Source organism: Palaemon carinicauda, chromosome 31 (assembly GCF_036898095.1).
Source record: "Palaemon carinicauda isolate YSFRI2023 chromosome 31, ASM3689809v2, whole genome shotgun sequence".
In the NCBI taxonomy this organism is placed as follows: Eukaryota; Metazoa; Arthropoda; class Malacostraca; order Decapoda; family Palaemonidae; genus Palaemon; species Palaemon carinicauda.
Genome location: NC_090755.1, coordinates 19785120 through 19799056, shown reverse-complemented (window position 1 = coordinate 19799056; position 13937 = coordinate 19785120). Strand labels below are relative to the sequence as shown.

Genomic DNA, 13937 nt, shown 5'->3' with positions numbered 1-13937 from the left:
GGTCAGTTGACTAATGTGCCCTCTCCAATATCTTCTATCAAAGGCATCCTCTTCTCTCCATATAATCCTTCACCTTATCTTGCCATCTAATTCTCTGTTTCCCCTTTTCTACTGTTACCCTGTCCAAACTCGCAGTTCAACCATTCTAGTCTTTCTCAAAAGCCCCGTAAATTGCTCACCCTTTTCTCCTCTAAGGTCCTAACCTTTAATTATATATCTCCTCTTTCTCTTCTTGGGTTTTCTACCTCTCATTTTAAAATCCTTCACTACCTGTCTGTTATTTAACACATGCTTCCCCCAAAATCACTTTACAATTCATCATATTGTTTTTCTCAGCTCCTCCAACCAAGATGTATTCTATACGGCTTTACACTTCTCCACTTTCATAGGTTACCAGGTGCTTATCCAACTTCTGAAACCTTGAGACATCTCTAGCATATACTCCCCATCTTCATTTCTAATTCCAAACATATGGTCTCCATATTGCAGCAAACCAGTGGGCCAACTGGATTTTGAAGATAAACAACATACAGTAGTTGTCTCCATGTTCCAAAAGCAGGTGAAGGAGGGAGCTTCTTCATCTCTTGAAATGCCTTGTTTAAGACCCTGTCCTTGTTCCCTCTCGAGGATGTCGAGACAGTGACCGAGAAGTGGAGAAAGGCAAACCAAGACTCCCTTCCCCTCCTAGCTGTTACATCCTGGCCAACATTTTTGGCACTTGCTTTGACTCATAAGGCATCTCCAGTTGTGAAACACACACAAGGCCTTCAAGGATGACCAAAGGCCACCTAACACCAAGAAAGGTAATTCCCAAAGATCATCCTTGCAAGGCAAGGCGTCTAGAGAACGAGGGGGAAGTATGGTAGGTGTGGATGGGGTACCCCCACTAGGGATGGCAGTCTCCCTGCACTATCACCGATGAAGGGATGCCTGAAGCTCAGGTGACAAAGCTAGCAGTGCCACAGGACTGAACCCTGGACAGTCGTATCCTCCGCTCGGGTTACGTCATCCCATTCACCAGCTCTCCTCCTCCCCCAATTCGTCCCCCAACAAGATCATTGTTCTTTGCAAGGGGATTGGTTAAGGACATAGCCCTTCGCGCAGAAGTCCAAACCATGTTAGAGAAGGACACTTTCCAAGAGGTCCTTGAAGTGTCCCTAAGCTTTTACAGAAGACTCTTTCTTGTTGAGATGGAGATGGGAGACCAGTCATCGACTTCTTAGCTCTGAACGAGTTCGTTTTACGAACTCCATTCAAGATGGAGACTATAGCCATGGTCAGACAGGTAGTAAGACCAAAGAACTTCATGATCACGTTTGATCTACAGGATGCATAATTCCAGATCCCTGTCTATCCATCCTCAAGGAAAAACTTCCTCTTCATAATACATGACAAGATATGCCAGTTCAAGGTGCTGTGCTTCAGTCTTTAACAGCCCTCATATGTTTACAGAAGAGTTCCTTTTGGTTTCCTCTTGGGCCCACAACAACGGCATTCGTCTCCTTTGTTATCTGGACAATTGGCTGACTCAGTGAAGACCCTTCTTCTCCATTAAGACAAACTTCTCCAGATTGGCTGCCATCTGAGGATTGTCGTAAACAGGGAGAAGACAAATCTCGAGCCCAAACAAAACCTAGTATAGCTAGGTATGCAAATAGATACCGTATGAGGAAAGGTCTCCTCATCGCAGGACAGAATCGTAAGATTAAAGGAAGTGGCGCAACCATTCCCTCACCTAGATTTTCTGCCAGCTCACCAGTGGCAATGCATGTTAGGTCACCTGGCCTCATTAAGAGCGCCTGGTACCAAACAGTCACCCCCACATGTGCTCACTCTAGTGCCAACTGAAGACCTTTTGGTCTCAGGCCAGGGACCCTCCCAGAAAGAACTTCCACTTCTAGGTGTTCATTCCGGTAAGGACAGAGCAGAAGAGAGACCTGAGCTGGTTGAGTCTCAATTCCACCTTTCTCATAGGTGTAGAGCTATGAGAAGGGTGGCGTGCTTAAACAAACACGGAAGTATTATATCACGCAACTTTGTCAACTAGCCATCGAAATATTTCAATGGACAGAGGACAATACGATCACCCTTGTCAGCCCGGTTCATACCAGGCAAAAAGAACATCTTGGCAGACAGTCTCTGACCAGGAAGACTCAGATGGTTGGATCTGAGCAGTCTTTGAATTGTTGGATAACAAACAAAGAAATTACTTTGTGGGGTTCACCAGTAATAGACTTCTTTGCATGTCCCTCAACCGGAAGCTTCTGGTGTTCTGCTCGCCAATACCAGACCCACAGGTGACATTCCAGGATAACTTTCAATACCCACGGGACAATATGTACGTTTACGTTTTCACCTTGTTCAGCCTTTGAGTTAAGTCCTCAACAGGTTGAGATCCGCAACCATCTATCAATCGTCGCAGGCAGAATAATACCCAGACCTTCTACTGCTTTCACAGCCCACTACCTGCAAGACATGACACACTTCCCTAGATTAGTTTTCTCTAGGCCCTGTGGTAGCTGCTCAGCAAGTGATATAGCTACCTTTGCTCCCTCACATGACTATTAGCACTTGTTCGAGGACAGAGGTTACAATTTTAGTCAGGGGTGAATGGAAAATATAATTGCCCTTTTCTTCATCTTCCCCTCCCTTGGGGTACAACATCCAATTCCCTGTTATCTGGAACTTGTTGACTGCAGGAAAGCCCCATGTAGCTTTTAGCTATTATATCAGCAGTATTGATATTTCTTGTTACGTCCTCATTCACCTTACGATAGGGATATGGGGATCTGGGTAATATTCACATTCGTATTGCTTATATTTTGCCTAGACGGTGTGTCACGATGGTGTTCTTACTCCCTTTCTATCTTTGCACAGGCTGTAAAGCCACTGGTTCACTAGGTGTCAGGATGCTCATGCATTTTCATGCTAAAATGGAGCAATCCCGTAAAAAAGTTCCAGCCAGTGGGAAATAGTACTTCGACCCACTTTAGGGCAAGTTTCCTATGTAAAGTATGAGGGTTTGTATTCGTATAAGAACAAATATCAAATTTGGAAGAAATCTGTATTTTCCTAACTACTGTATATAAATCCGAGTTCTGTCCATAGGCTGGATGAAGGCAGTGGTGATTGGAGAAAAGAACACCACTTGATCATTAGGGACAATCACCCTGACGAAGGATACATGTTCGGGAGTGTTGTCGAGGGTCGGAGGGACCTTAAACTCCATGCCCTTCTTCTCGAGGTAGTCCTTCACCTCGGGCAAAAAGCAGTACTGGAACCAGCTCTGGGTGACCTCCATCGTTGTCCATGCCTTCTTGTTGTGCATCCAATACACTGATAGTAAATGTAAGTTGTGACGCTGAAGTGCTTGGGGCTTTGTCAGCTTATAAAGCCGAGTTTAATGAGATGGCCGGTGGCATTACCGCACATGATCAACATAAACTTGGGGAAGACAGAAAGAGGCACATTTATTAGAATAACATGATTATTAAGTATGTAGCATGTAATTAAAATTAAATGAATGAAAAAAGTAAAATCAATTTTTATTCACACTTGAATTACAATGGTACAATGATGGAAAAAATTTTGCGCTGTTAGCTTACCTGTCCTTTGGTGCCTTAAAACCAGGAGCACAGCATTCCTCCTTAGCAATGAGGCATCTTCCAAAACAATCCTGTCCAAAAATAAGAAAAATTTTTAATTAAAATACTGTAGACTAAATTACTGTACATTAAGAAGAGTAAACTATGTAAGTTAAATTGCGAAGTTTATACATTTTAATGTAAGAAGAAGAAAGTACGCTAACACTCAAAATGCAAACTTTTAAATATATCAAATACAGTACATTATGTACAGGTACTGAAGGTACCAAAAAATCATTCAAATTGACAAAACTACTGATTCATCCAACCATACTGTAAGCATCAATGGTAGACAATGTCTCTATGTTAAGGAAATTAAACAAGATTTAAACATTAATTATATAAACGTACGCTCAAAATGCAAGTATTTAAATAATACACCAAATACAGTACAATATGTACAGGTACCGAAGGTTCCAAAAAAATAATTCAAATTGGCAAAACTATAGATTCGTACAACCATAAATTTTAAGCTAAAATTAAACTAGACTCTAACAAATTAAGTACGTAAACCAAGAATTTTGAATATAAAATGTCCATAAACTTACCAGTTCCATTCAAATTCCACACTTGTTCTGGGTTGTAGCCCTTCACTACAACGAGCTTTTGATACTTGTCCGGGTAACATGCCGCTGCCTTGTGGTCTGCAGAAGCTGACTCCAGTAATTTTCATGTTTTTCAGCCCAAAAGGCTGCTTAAACTTATGGAACCAGCCTTTGCTGGCTTGAAAAGGCGTCTGCCGGGTTGCGGTATCTTGGCTGGTGAACGGCTAGGGGTCATCCTCCATGAAATGGCAGAGTAGAGACTTAGCTTTCTCTCAGATAATGAAAGTCAACAGCAATCCCCTTACGATACTGACCTTCAATTTAAAAAAAAAGAAAAAAAAGGGCATTCTCCATCTTAAGCATGCCCTTTTCCCTCACCCTAGACATAATCTTTACAGCCACGGCAGCAAGAATCTTGACAGCATTCTTTTCAATGTACTCTTGTCCACACCAAAAAGTTTTCGAACAGCAGCATATTTTATCCCTTCCTTACAGTTATCCAAGATTTAAACCTTTTCTTTAAGGGTCATGACCTTCCACTGCCGTTTAGCAGACCCTTTGGAAGTTGAAGCAGCTCGCTTGGAGGCCATGATCTTGAAACAAAGGCAAGGAAAAATTTGGGCAAAATATGTTTGGATGAAGCGAGAGATGTACACGTGAGGACACAAGAAGCTAGAGTGAGGCTGAGTCAGCAAGAGATGGGTTTTTGTGCTCGTCGGAGAGGGAAGTAGCCTTTAGCAAGTCACATGCAAAGGAGTGCGGTTGGTTTGAAATCGTCGCACCACGAAATACTTAACGCAAACCAGAGAACTTGTGATTTTTTATTTAATAGATTATTTGTTTTTTTTTTGTACCAAGATTGCAAAATGGTGAAGACAGAACCCATGGATATGGAGGGCTGACTGTGATGAGAACACCAGCAATAGTCATCTTATGTGTATAGTCATTATATGGTGAAGGATGGTATGTAATAGACTAGAGAGCAAAAGAGAGACTCAGACTCTCTGTTACAAATTTGTAATTTTTAGGATGAATTACAATATTTTGAATTTTTTACAGAATCTGGCATGTAAATAACTAAAAGCACAGATTAGAATGATATTGAATAATGCTATACTAAGCAATTCATAATTCCACTGTATTGAGTTATAGAATTTTTTCCTTGATCTCTTTGATTAGAGCAATAATATTCGTGCCCACAACCCTTTATCCTGTGTACAAAAACTACCTCACCTCCACAATTTTCTTGTCAAAGCTACCAAAACCAATCCTGCCGCAAACATTTTTCCAAAGGAAAATGGACCTGGTGACACTATCCCAAACTGTACTGTTCCTCGAAATGTTATTTTTATTAATAAAATAAATTTTTGAATATACTTACCCGGTGATCATATAGCTGTCAGCTCTGCTGCCCGACAGAAAAACCTAAGGACAAAATACGCCAGCGATCGCTATACAGGTGGGGGTGTACATCAACTGCGCCATCTGTCGAGCAGGTACTCAAGTACTCCATGTCAACACAGAACCAATTTTCTCCTCGGCCCACTGGGTCTCTATTGAGGAGGAAGGGAGGGTCCTTTAATATATGATCACCGGGTAAGTATATTCAAAAATTTATTTTATTAATAAAAATAACATTTTTCAATATCAAACTTAGCCGGTGATCATATAGCTGATTCACACCCAGGGGGGTGGGTAGAGACCAGCATTACATGTTGACATTATTATGAGCTAAGTATTTTGTATTTCATTTTAGCAGTTATTCAAAATAACAAACATAAAATAAATAAGTACCTGGTAAGGAAGTCGACTTGAACAATTACTCTGCCTTTTTAAGTACGTCTTCCTTACGGAGCCTCGCGATCCTCTTAGGATGCTGAGCGACCCCTAGGATCTGAAGTATCAAGGGTTGCAACCCATACAACAGGACCTCATCAAAACCTCTAATCTAGGCGCTTCTCAAGAAATGACTTTGACCACCCGCCAAATCAAGTAGGATGCGAAAGGCTTCTTAGCCTTCCGGACAACCCAAAAACAATAATAAAACATTTCAAGAGAAAGATTAAAAAGGTTATGGAATTAGGGAATTGTAGTGGTTGAGCCCTCACCCACTACTGCACTCGTTGCTACGAATGGTCCCAGAGTGTAGCAGTTCTCGTAAAGAGACTGGACATTCTTAAGATAAAAAGACGCGAACACTGATTTGCTTTTCCAATAGGTTGCGTCGATTATACTTTGCAGAGATCTATTTTATTTAAAGGCCACGGAAGTTGCGACAGCTCTAACTTCGTGTGTCCTTACCTTCAGCAAAGCTTGGTCTTCCTCATTCAGATGGGAATGAGCTTCTCGTATTAAGAGTCTGAAAAAATAGGATAAAGCATTCTTTGACATAGGCAAAGATGGATTCTTAACTGAACACCATAAAGCTTCAGACGGGCCTCGTAAAGGTTTTAAATAGAACTTAAGAGCTCTTACAGGACATAAGACTCTTTCTAGTTCATTTCCAACCATACAATAAGTTTGGAATATCGAACGATATTGGTCAAGGCCGAGAAGGCAGCTCGTGTTTGGCTAGAAAACCAAGTTGTAGAACATGTAGCCGTTTCGGATGAGAATCCGATGTTCTTGCTGAAGGCATGAATCTCACTGACTCTTTTAGCTGTGGCTAAGCATATCAGGAAAAGAGTCTTAAAGGTGAGATCTTTCAGGGAGGCTGATTGTAGCGGTTCGAACCTGTCTGACATAAGGAATCTTAGTACCACGTCTAAATTCCAACCAGGTGTAACCAAACGACGCTCCTTCGAGGTCTCAAAAGACTTAAGGAGGTCCTGTAGATCTTTATTGTTGGAAAGATCTAAGCCTCTGTGACGGAAGACTGATGCCAACATGCTTCTGTAACCCTTGATAGTGGGAGCTGAAATAGATCGTTCTTTCCTCAGATATAAGAGAAAGTCAGCTATTTGAGTTACAGAAGTACTGGTCGAGGATACGGATACTGACTTGCACCAGTTTCGGAAGTTATCCCACTTCGATTGGTAGACTCTAAGGGTGGATGTTCTCCTTGCTCTAGCAATCGCTCTGGATGCCTCCTTCGAAAAGCCTCTAGCTCTCGAGAGAGTTTCGATAGTCTGAAGGCAGTCAGACGAAGAGCGTGGAGGCCTTGGTGTACCTTCTTTTGTGTGGCTGACGTAGAAGGTCCACCCTTAGGGGAAGTGTTCTGGGAACGTCTACTAGCCATCGAAGTACCTCGGTGAGCCATTCTCTCGCGGGCCAGAGGAAAGCAAGTAGCGTCAACCTTGTCCCTTCGTGAGAGGCGAACTTCTGCAGTACCTTGTTGACAATCTTGAACAGAGGGAATGCATATAGATCTAGATGTGACCAATCTAGTAGAAAGGCATCTATATGAACTGCTGCTGGGTCCGGGATTGGTGAGCAAAATATCGGGAGCCTCTTGGTCATCGAGGTTGCGAAGAGATCTATGGTTGGCTGGCCCCAGGTGGCCAAAAGTCTCTTGCATACATCCTTGTGGAGGGTCCATTCTGTTGGAATTATTTGTCCCTTCCGACTGAGACAATCTGCCATGACATTCAAGTTGCCTTGGATGAACCTCGTTACTAGTGAAATGTCTAGACCTTTTGACCAGGTGAGGAGGTCCCTTGCGATCTCGTACAATGTCAGAGAGTAGGTCCCTCCTTGCTTGGAGATGTACGCCAAAGCCGTGGTGTTGTCCGAGTTCACCTCCACCACTTTGCCTTGAAGGAGAGACCTGAAGCTTTCCAGGTCAGACGTACTGTCAGTAGCTCCTTGCAGTTGAAATGCATTGTCCTTTGACTCGAGTTCCATAATCCCGAGCATTCCCTACCGTCTAATGTCGCACCCCAGCCTACGTCCGATGCGTCCAAGAAGAGAACGTGGTTGGGAGTCTGAACAGTCAGGGGAAGACCCTCTCTAAGGTTGATATAGTCCTTTCACCAAGTCAGACAAGACTTTATCTTTCCGGAAACCGGGATCGAGACCGCTTCTAGCGTCTTGTCCTTTTTCCAGTGAAAAGCTAGATGGTATAGAAGAGGACGGAGGTGTAGTCTTCCTAGTGACACAAATTGATCCACGGATGACAGTGTCCCTACCAGACTCATCCACAGCCTGACTGGGCAGCATTCCTTCTTCAGCATCTTCTGGATGGATAGCAGGGCTGGGGGTTGATCGTCTTGTTCAGCAACGTCCTCATCAGAGGGTTCCTCATCCGAAACTGATGAGGAAACGGCAACGGAGTGGGCAACGTCTGACTCGCTGAATCCGGTCGCACTGGTGGATGCGTGACGGAGCCGGACGCAATATCATGGCACTGCTGCACAGTCTGTGAACTGTCAACAACCATGGGTGCGCGAGGAAGTACAGCGTCAACCCGAAACTGTCTACACTGTCTGGGTTGTGCAGTCAACACCCTACCGGGTTGCTGAGGTTGACGCACTGCGTCACAACAAGTCACCTCTGCTGGTTGTTGAACGTCTTCCTAGTGACACACTGAACGTCAACAACCACCTCCGAGCGTCGCTTAACGTCAACGTGCGACTGGCAACCCACACTGGGTCGCATCGGTGGAGGAACCACCTCAACTGGCAGACGCGAGTAGGATACCTCAGCGTCAACAGGGCGCACAACCAACCGGTTGGAAGGTTGTTGGCCAGAAGGTACTTCTCCGCATTTAAGTCCTCTATCAAGGACACAAGCTTGGACTGCATGTCTTGCAGCAAAGCCCATTAGGGTCTACGGGAGCAGGTGTGGCAACAGACGGGGTTAGCGACTGAGGCGGAACCATTTACCATCCCTGGAAGCCTTGTTATGTGTGACATAATAGTACAGCAAAACTTCAAAGGCTCGACAAAAGTTGAGAAGTTGACCTGTAAACAACTTGGAGCGTCTCCTGGCTAGGCGCCAGGGCGAGTCTACCAGAATTGAGAAGTCTATCTGGGCAGAGGCATGAACTCCCAAGCCGAGAACTTCTCTCGTGTCCTATCAGACTCTCGCTCTATAAGCCAGTTTAAAAGAAGGGAAATCAAAGGCTGTATCCCTAAAACTCCTCCTGGTGCAAAAACCAGTCGCCTAGCCAACGTAACGCTCTCTAGGAGAGCGAGAGAGCACTAGCTTAACAACAACGGCTTCGAAGTAGCTAGGCCTAGTGTAAGTTCTGACGTTTAGGCGAACGAGGAGCAGCAGTTACAAGATCCGGACGAAGATCCTTAAAAAATCATCATGATTTAATTAAAGTCCATAGGAGGCTAAGCAGCTTAAGGCTCCTCTCCAAATGACAGAGTCCTCAAAGGAATATCAGTAGGAGGGAGAACAGCACTTTCTCATCTACAGGAACCTTGTCCGATAAAAGCTAGGTTATCTCAGCGAGTCTCTCACTGGTGCATTAGTAGCAGACCAGAAGGCAACGTCATGTAACTGCTTGACAGTCTGTGAACTGTCAACAACTGAACTGTCAACCACAACAGGTGCGTGAGGACATACAGCACTGGTGCATTAGTAGCAGACCAGGAGGCAACGTCATGTAACTGCTTGACAGTCTGTGAACTGTCAACAACTGAACTGTCAACCACAACAGGTGCGTGAGGACATACAGTGTTCACTCGAGACTGCTTTGACTGTCTATACTGAGCAGTCAAAACAACTCTAGAATGCGGAGGTTGACGCACAGCGTCAAAACAAAGCAACTTAACTCCACCCTCCTGTTGTTGTGGTAACTCGCGAACGTCAACGGAGGGTAGCGTGCGTCTGTGAACGTCAACGTGCGGCTGGCAGGGTACACTGCGCATGGGTGGTGGAACTCTCACAGGCGGAGTGCGGGAGCAGGTAGCCTCAGCGTCTACTGTACGCACAACCGTGGTTGGTTGTAGGCTAACGGGTGCAGCGTCAACCTTCTCCGCACGATACTCCTGCATAAAAGATGCTAACTGTGTCTGCATAGACTGTAGCAAAGACCACTTAGGGTCTACAGCAGCAGGTGCGGCAACAGACGGTGTTACTGCCTGTTGCGGTACCACTTTGCCTCTCTTAGGAGGTGTGCAGTCATCGGAAGACTGCAGCGAGTCCGAACTGACCCAGTGGCTACAACTGGGCCGTTGGACCTGCGCGGAAGGGACCGACTTGCGCTTAATAAGCTGCGAGACCTTGGTCCATGGTTTCTTATGAGAAACCTCTTCCGCAGACGAGAAGTAAATGGGCTCTCTCGTCTTTGTGTGGGTGGGGCGATCTTGGGTAGATACGCCCGAAACCACGGAGGGAAACGTCTGTTCGTTGATCAAGGCCTGACGAACCCATAAGTCGTTCGACATTACTTCTCCCCTGGGCTTGGGAGCTTGCAAGAGGTCCCGGACTAGGTGAACGACAGGCACGAACAGACGAACCCTCGGACGCAACACTGTAACACTTTGCGCATATCACTTTATCACTTCGATTTTCTGTTTTGCACTTATTTCACTGAAATCGAGACTTTTACTGATTTCTACCTGAAACACGCAATTCTACCCTTCATTAAAAGGTAGTAATTGCGAAAACAGTCGTATAATGCAGCTCATTAATACTAGCAAAAACAGAAAACATATATAAAGATAAAGAATTCAGTGGCTGGGAAAGAGACTAAACACTAGTTCAAATAAACTATGTTTACAAACTCTCACCGCACATAGCCTGGGGACAAGAATAAAACCCTAGAAACGTTTTACCTTCTTCCCCGTACAGCGACTAGGGAGGAGAGTAACACGAGAACAACGTTACCCGCTTGAACGGAACGTTTTTTTTTTCCTCTCTCTCCCTCCGTCTCTATCTCTCTCTCTCTTTCTCTCTTGATTTCGCACCTGAGAGAAGAGCCCAATTATATATCGTCAAAAAAACATGTTATTTGGCTAAAGGAAAAAAAAAAACTGAAAGGTTTTCCAAATAAAAAGTTCCTTTAATTTAGAATTTAAACCATTTAAGTTAAGAAAGAATGAACGAAACGTCAGAATCGATTTACTCTTACTGCAAAGTGAAACCGTGATACACTCTCTCTCAATCGTAACGATAGAGCGCATGTTGAACGTCCTGAACGTCAACAACTGCGTAGTCTAAAAAAACTAAACGTTAGTTCATCTTTGAAAACAGTACGAAGACTATCAAAGAAATTCTTTCATAAAAAATTAAATTTAAAAAGTTTTAAATTCCTTAAAGGCTAAATACGATATAACGGGCTCAACGTTGATTAACTTCGGTTCCAAGTTAGGACCGCCTACTATCAGGAAAGGTCGCATAAAAACAAAACATAAAAATTTCTTTTTATATGTTTATAATAAATGGAAAGTTAATCGAAGAGGCCTAATAAAGGCGGAGAGATATAAAATATATAGATCTATAACGTGTTAAGCAAAATTACTAAAAACCTAAACACACTTCCGTCTAAGGGAAGGGTCGGCCATTTAAAAGTGAAAGAGAGTCCATACTCTCTTTGTCACCATAATTAAATCTATCCAAAACGAGTTCAAGTTTTGAGATGAAGATAAAACCCCTGCATAGCGAAAGCTCAAAACTAGAATAGTGTACTTCACCAAATAGTTGTGAAAACAAATCCAGTTAGTAACAGCGTATTTAGTAGGTCTTGCCAGTGGCACGACAGAGAGAAAATTGGTTCTGTGTTGACATGGAGTACTTGAGTACCTGCTCGACAGATGGCGCAGTTGATGTACACCCCCACCTGTATAGCGATCGCTGGCGTATTTTGTCCTTAGGTTTTTCTGTCGGGCAGCAGAGCTGACAGCTATATGATCACCGGGTAAGTATATTGAAAAATACTTTTTCAATGTTCTAGACATACATCACTGGAGAAACATACATACAAACCCACACAGGAAAAAAATACAAAGGGCATACTTGCAGAATGTCGTGATTTGCACTCATATTGTGCAATACTAAAATATATTTCTAATATGTACCCCACAGACAGTATACATTGCACAGCTTCAAAATTCTCATCCTACTTCCATTTCCCCCAAAATACCTCCTTAGAGCACTGTCTGGGAGTTTTTCACCTCTACAGTATTTACAACCATCCACAAGTATTTGCTTGGAAAGAATAGATATATCTTCAATTTTTATACACATCTTAGATTTCTAAAGATCTGGAACCTAGCCAAAAACCTTTAAAAAAATTAACCCATACTATATACCTGTATGGCAAAATACAGCCTAATCAGGACTTTATTCAGGCCAAACTAACCATCTCTTGATTGTTCTACAGTGCTTGATAAAAAAATAAATGGAGGAGTTTAGAATAATAATAAATAATACAGTTAAGAAAACACTCCTACATAAAAACTAATTTCTTTATTCATTCTGAGAATAAACATCTTCGAGGTTCCTTTTAAAAATTCAGATATCTTTAATGTGAAAAATTTGAAAGAGGAAAGAAATTAAGGAAAAATTAAATACTTTGTATAATTAACACTTCCATGATATTGATTTTTCAAAATAAATTTGAAAGTGGTAGAGAAAGATAGGGCAATTTTACATTTATCCCTCCATATAGCCAGATTCTGTACAAGAAATTCTAATTAGAAAATAAGCTTGAGTACGATACTTTATCGTGCAGCTATGATGTCAGAGAAAAATTACAAAAATAAGAAAACACATTTAAACCTAGTCAACTGATAAAAAGCAAAGAAAATATTAATTGTTCTCAACAGAATTAATAAAAAGTTGTATACTAACAATTTGTTTGTGTTTGCATACACTTTTGGGTACAGTACTTATATTGTAACATTTTGCTAACCCCTAAAGAAGAATTATTAATGATGATTACTGCTTCTTGTTGTTTTCCAAGTCAGTAATTAATGAAAGAAGATAAAATAAAGAGGAATGATTATCATAAAGAATGAAATTTATGTAAAACCAAACCAATGTATAGATTTATTTTTATATCAAACTTTAACCACAGCAATCAGGAAAAATCTATCAATTCAGAAGACTATGTTGGCACTACAAAATTTGCCCTCCTATGGCATATGTAGGAATAAGTGTATGAGAAGATAAAATTACATAAACCACCATGTTCTTTGAGCCAAAACCCTGGTGTATTATAACAATGAAAACAATAAGTATATTCGTGGCATCTTCGAAAATTGTATAAAATATTAAATCTACCTAACAACAGACGTGAAAGAAAATAGCAAACATCCTTATTGCTATTTGAAAGCATTTTTTCCCATTCCCATAGGACCACCACCTTGCTGTAGCTGCTTCATCATACTCTCTAGTCCTTTGAAGCCACCCATTTGCTGTAAAACTCTAGGATCCATCATCTTTGCCATCTGTTGGTTAAGTTGATTCATCTGCATCTGGTTGACATTCTTGGACATGTCTCCTCCTAGAAATAATGTGTATCCTTAGTTTTCGATCATTTATATTAAGTTAAATTTGTATTAAAACAATTCATGCAGCAAAGCATCTTCCTTTAACTTGACTTCATAAAGACATAACTGAAATATAGTATACAATATTACAAAAATTATAAGTTACTCCTGATAAAACATTTTTTTTACACTTTAAAAATATTAATGAAAAACGATTTACATTCATAAAAAAATATTGGTTACAACACTACCAACCAATGTTGAAAAAAAGTCCACCAAATGATACAAGACATTAATAGTCCTAAACTACACACACTGGCTGAAACCTCTATAATTAACTAACAAAAAGGTGTATGGGAGTC

The 13937-nt window shown here is 41.9% G+C and overlaps 1 protein-coding gene across 2 annotated transcripts in view; it reads right to left on the bottom strand.

Annotated features, from left to right (window-relative positions):
- Positions 1–12535: 12535 nt before the first annotated feature.
- The window catches only part of Srp54k (signal recognition particle 54k), an 81776-nt gene continuing 80374 nt past the window's right edge, over positions 12536–13937 (bottom strand). The window contains exon 10 of one of the 2 annotated variants that reach the window (XM_068355005.1): positions 12536–13589. In XM_068355005.1, the coding sequence (XP_068211106.1) occupies positions 13408–13589 (182 nt within the window). In that variant the 3' untranslated portion in view covers positions 12536–13407. The remainder of the gene's footprint in view (positions 13590–13937) is intronic. The other variant, XM_068355006.1, reaches the window with a different exon arrangement.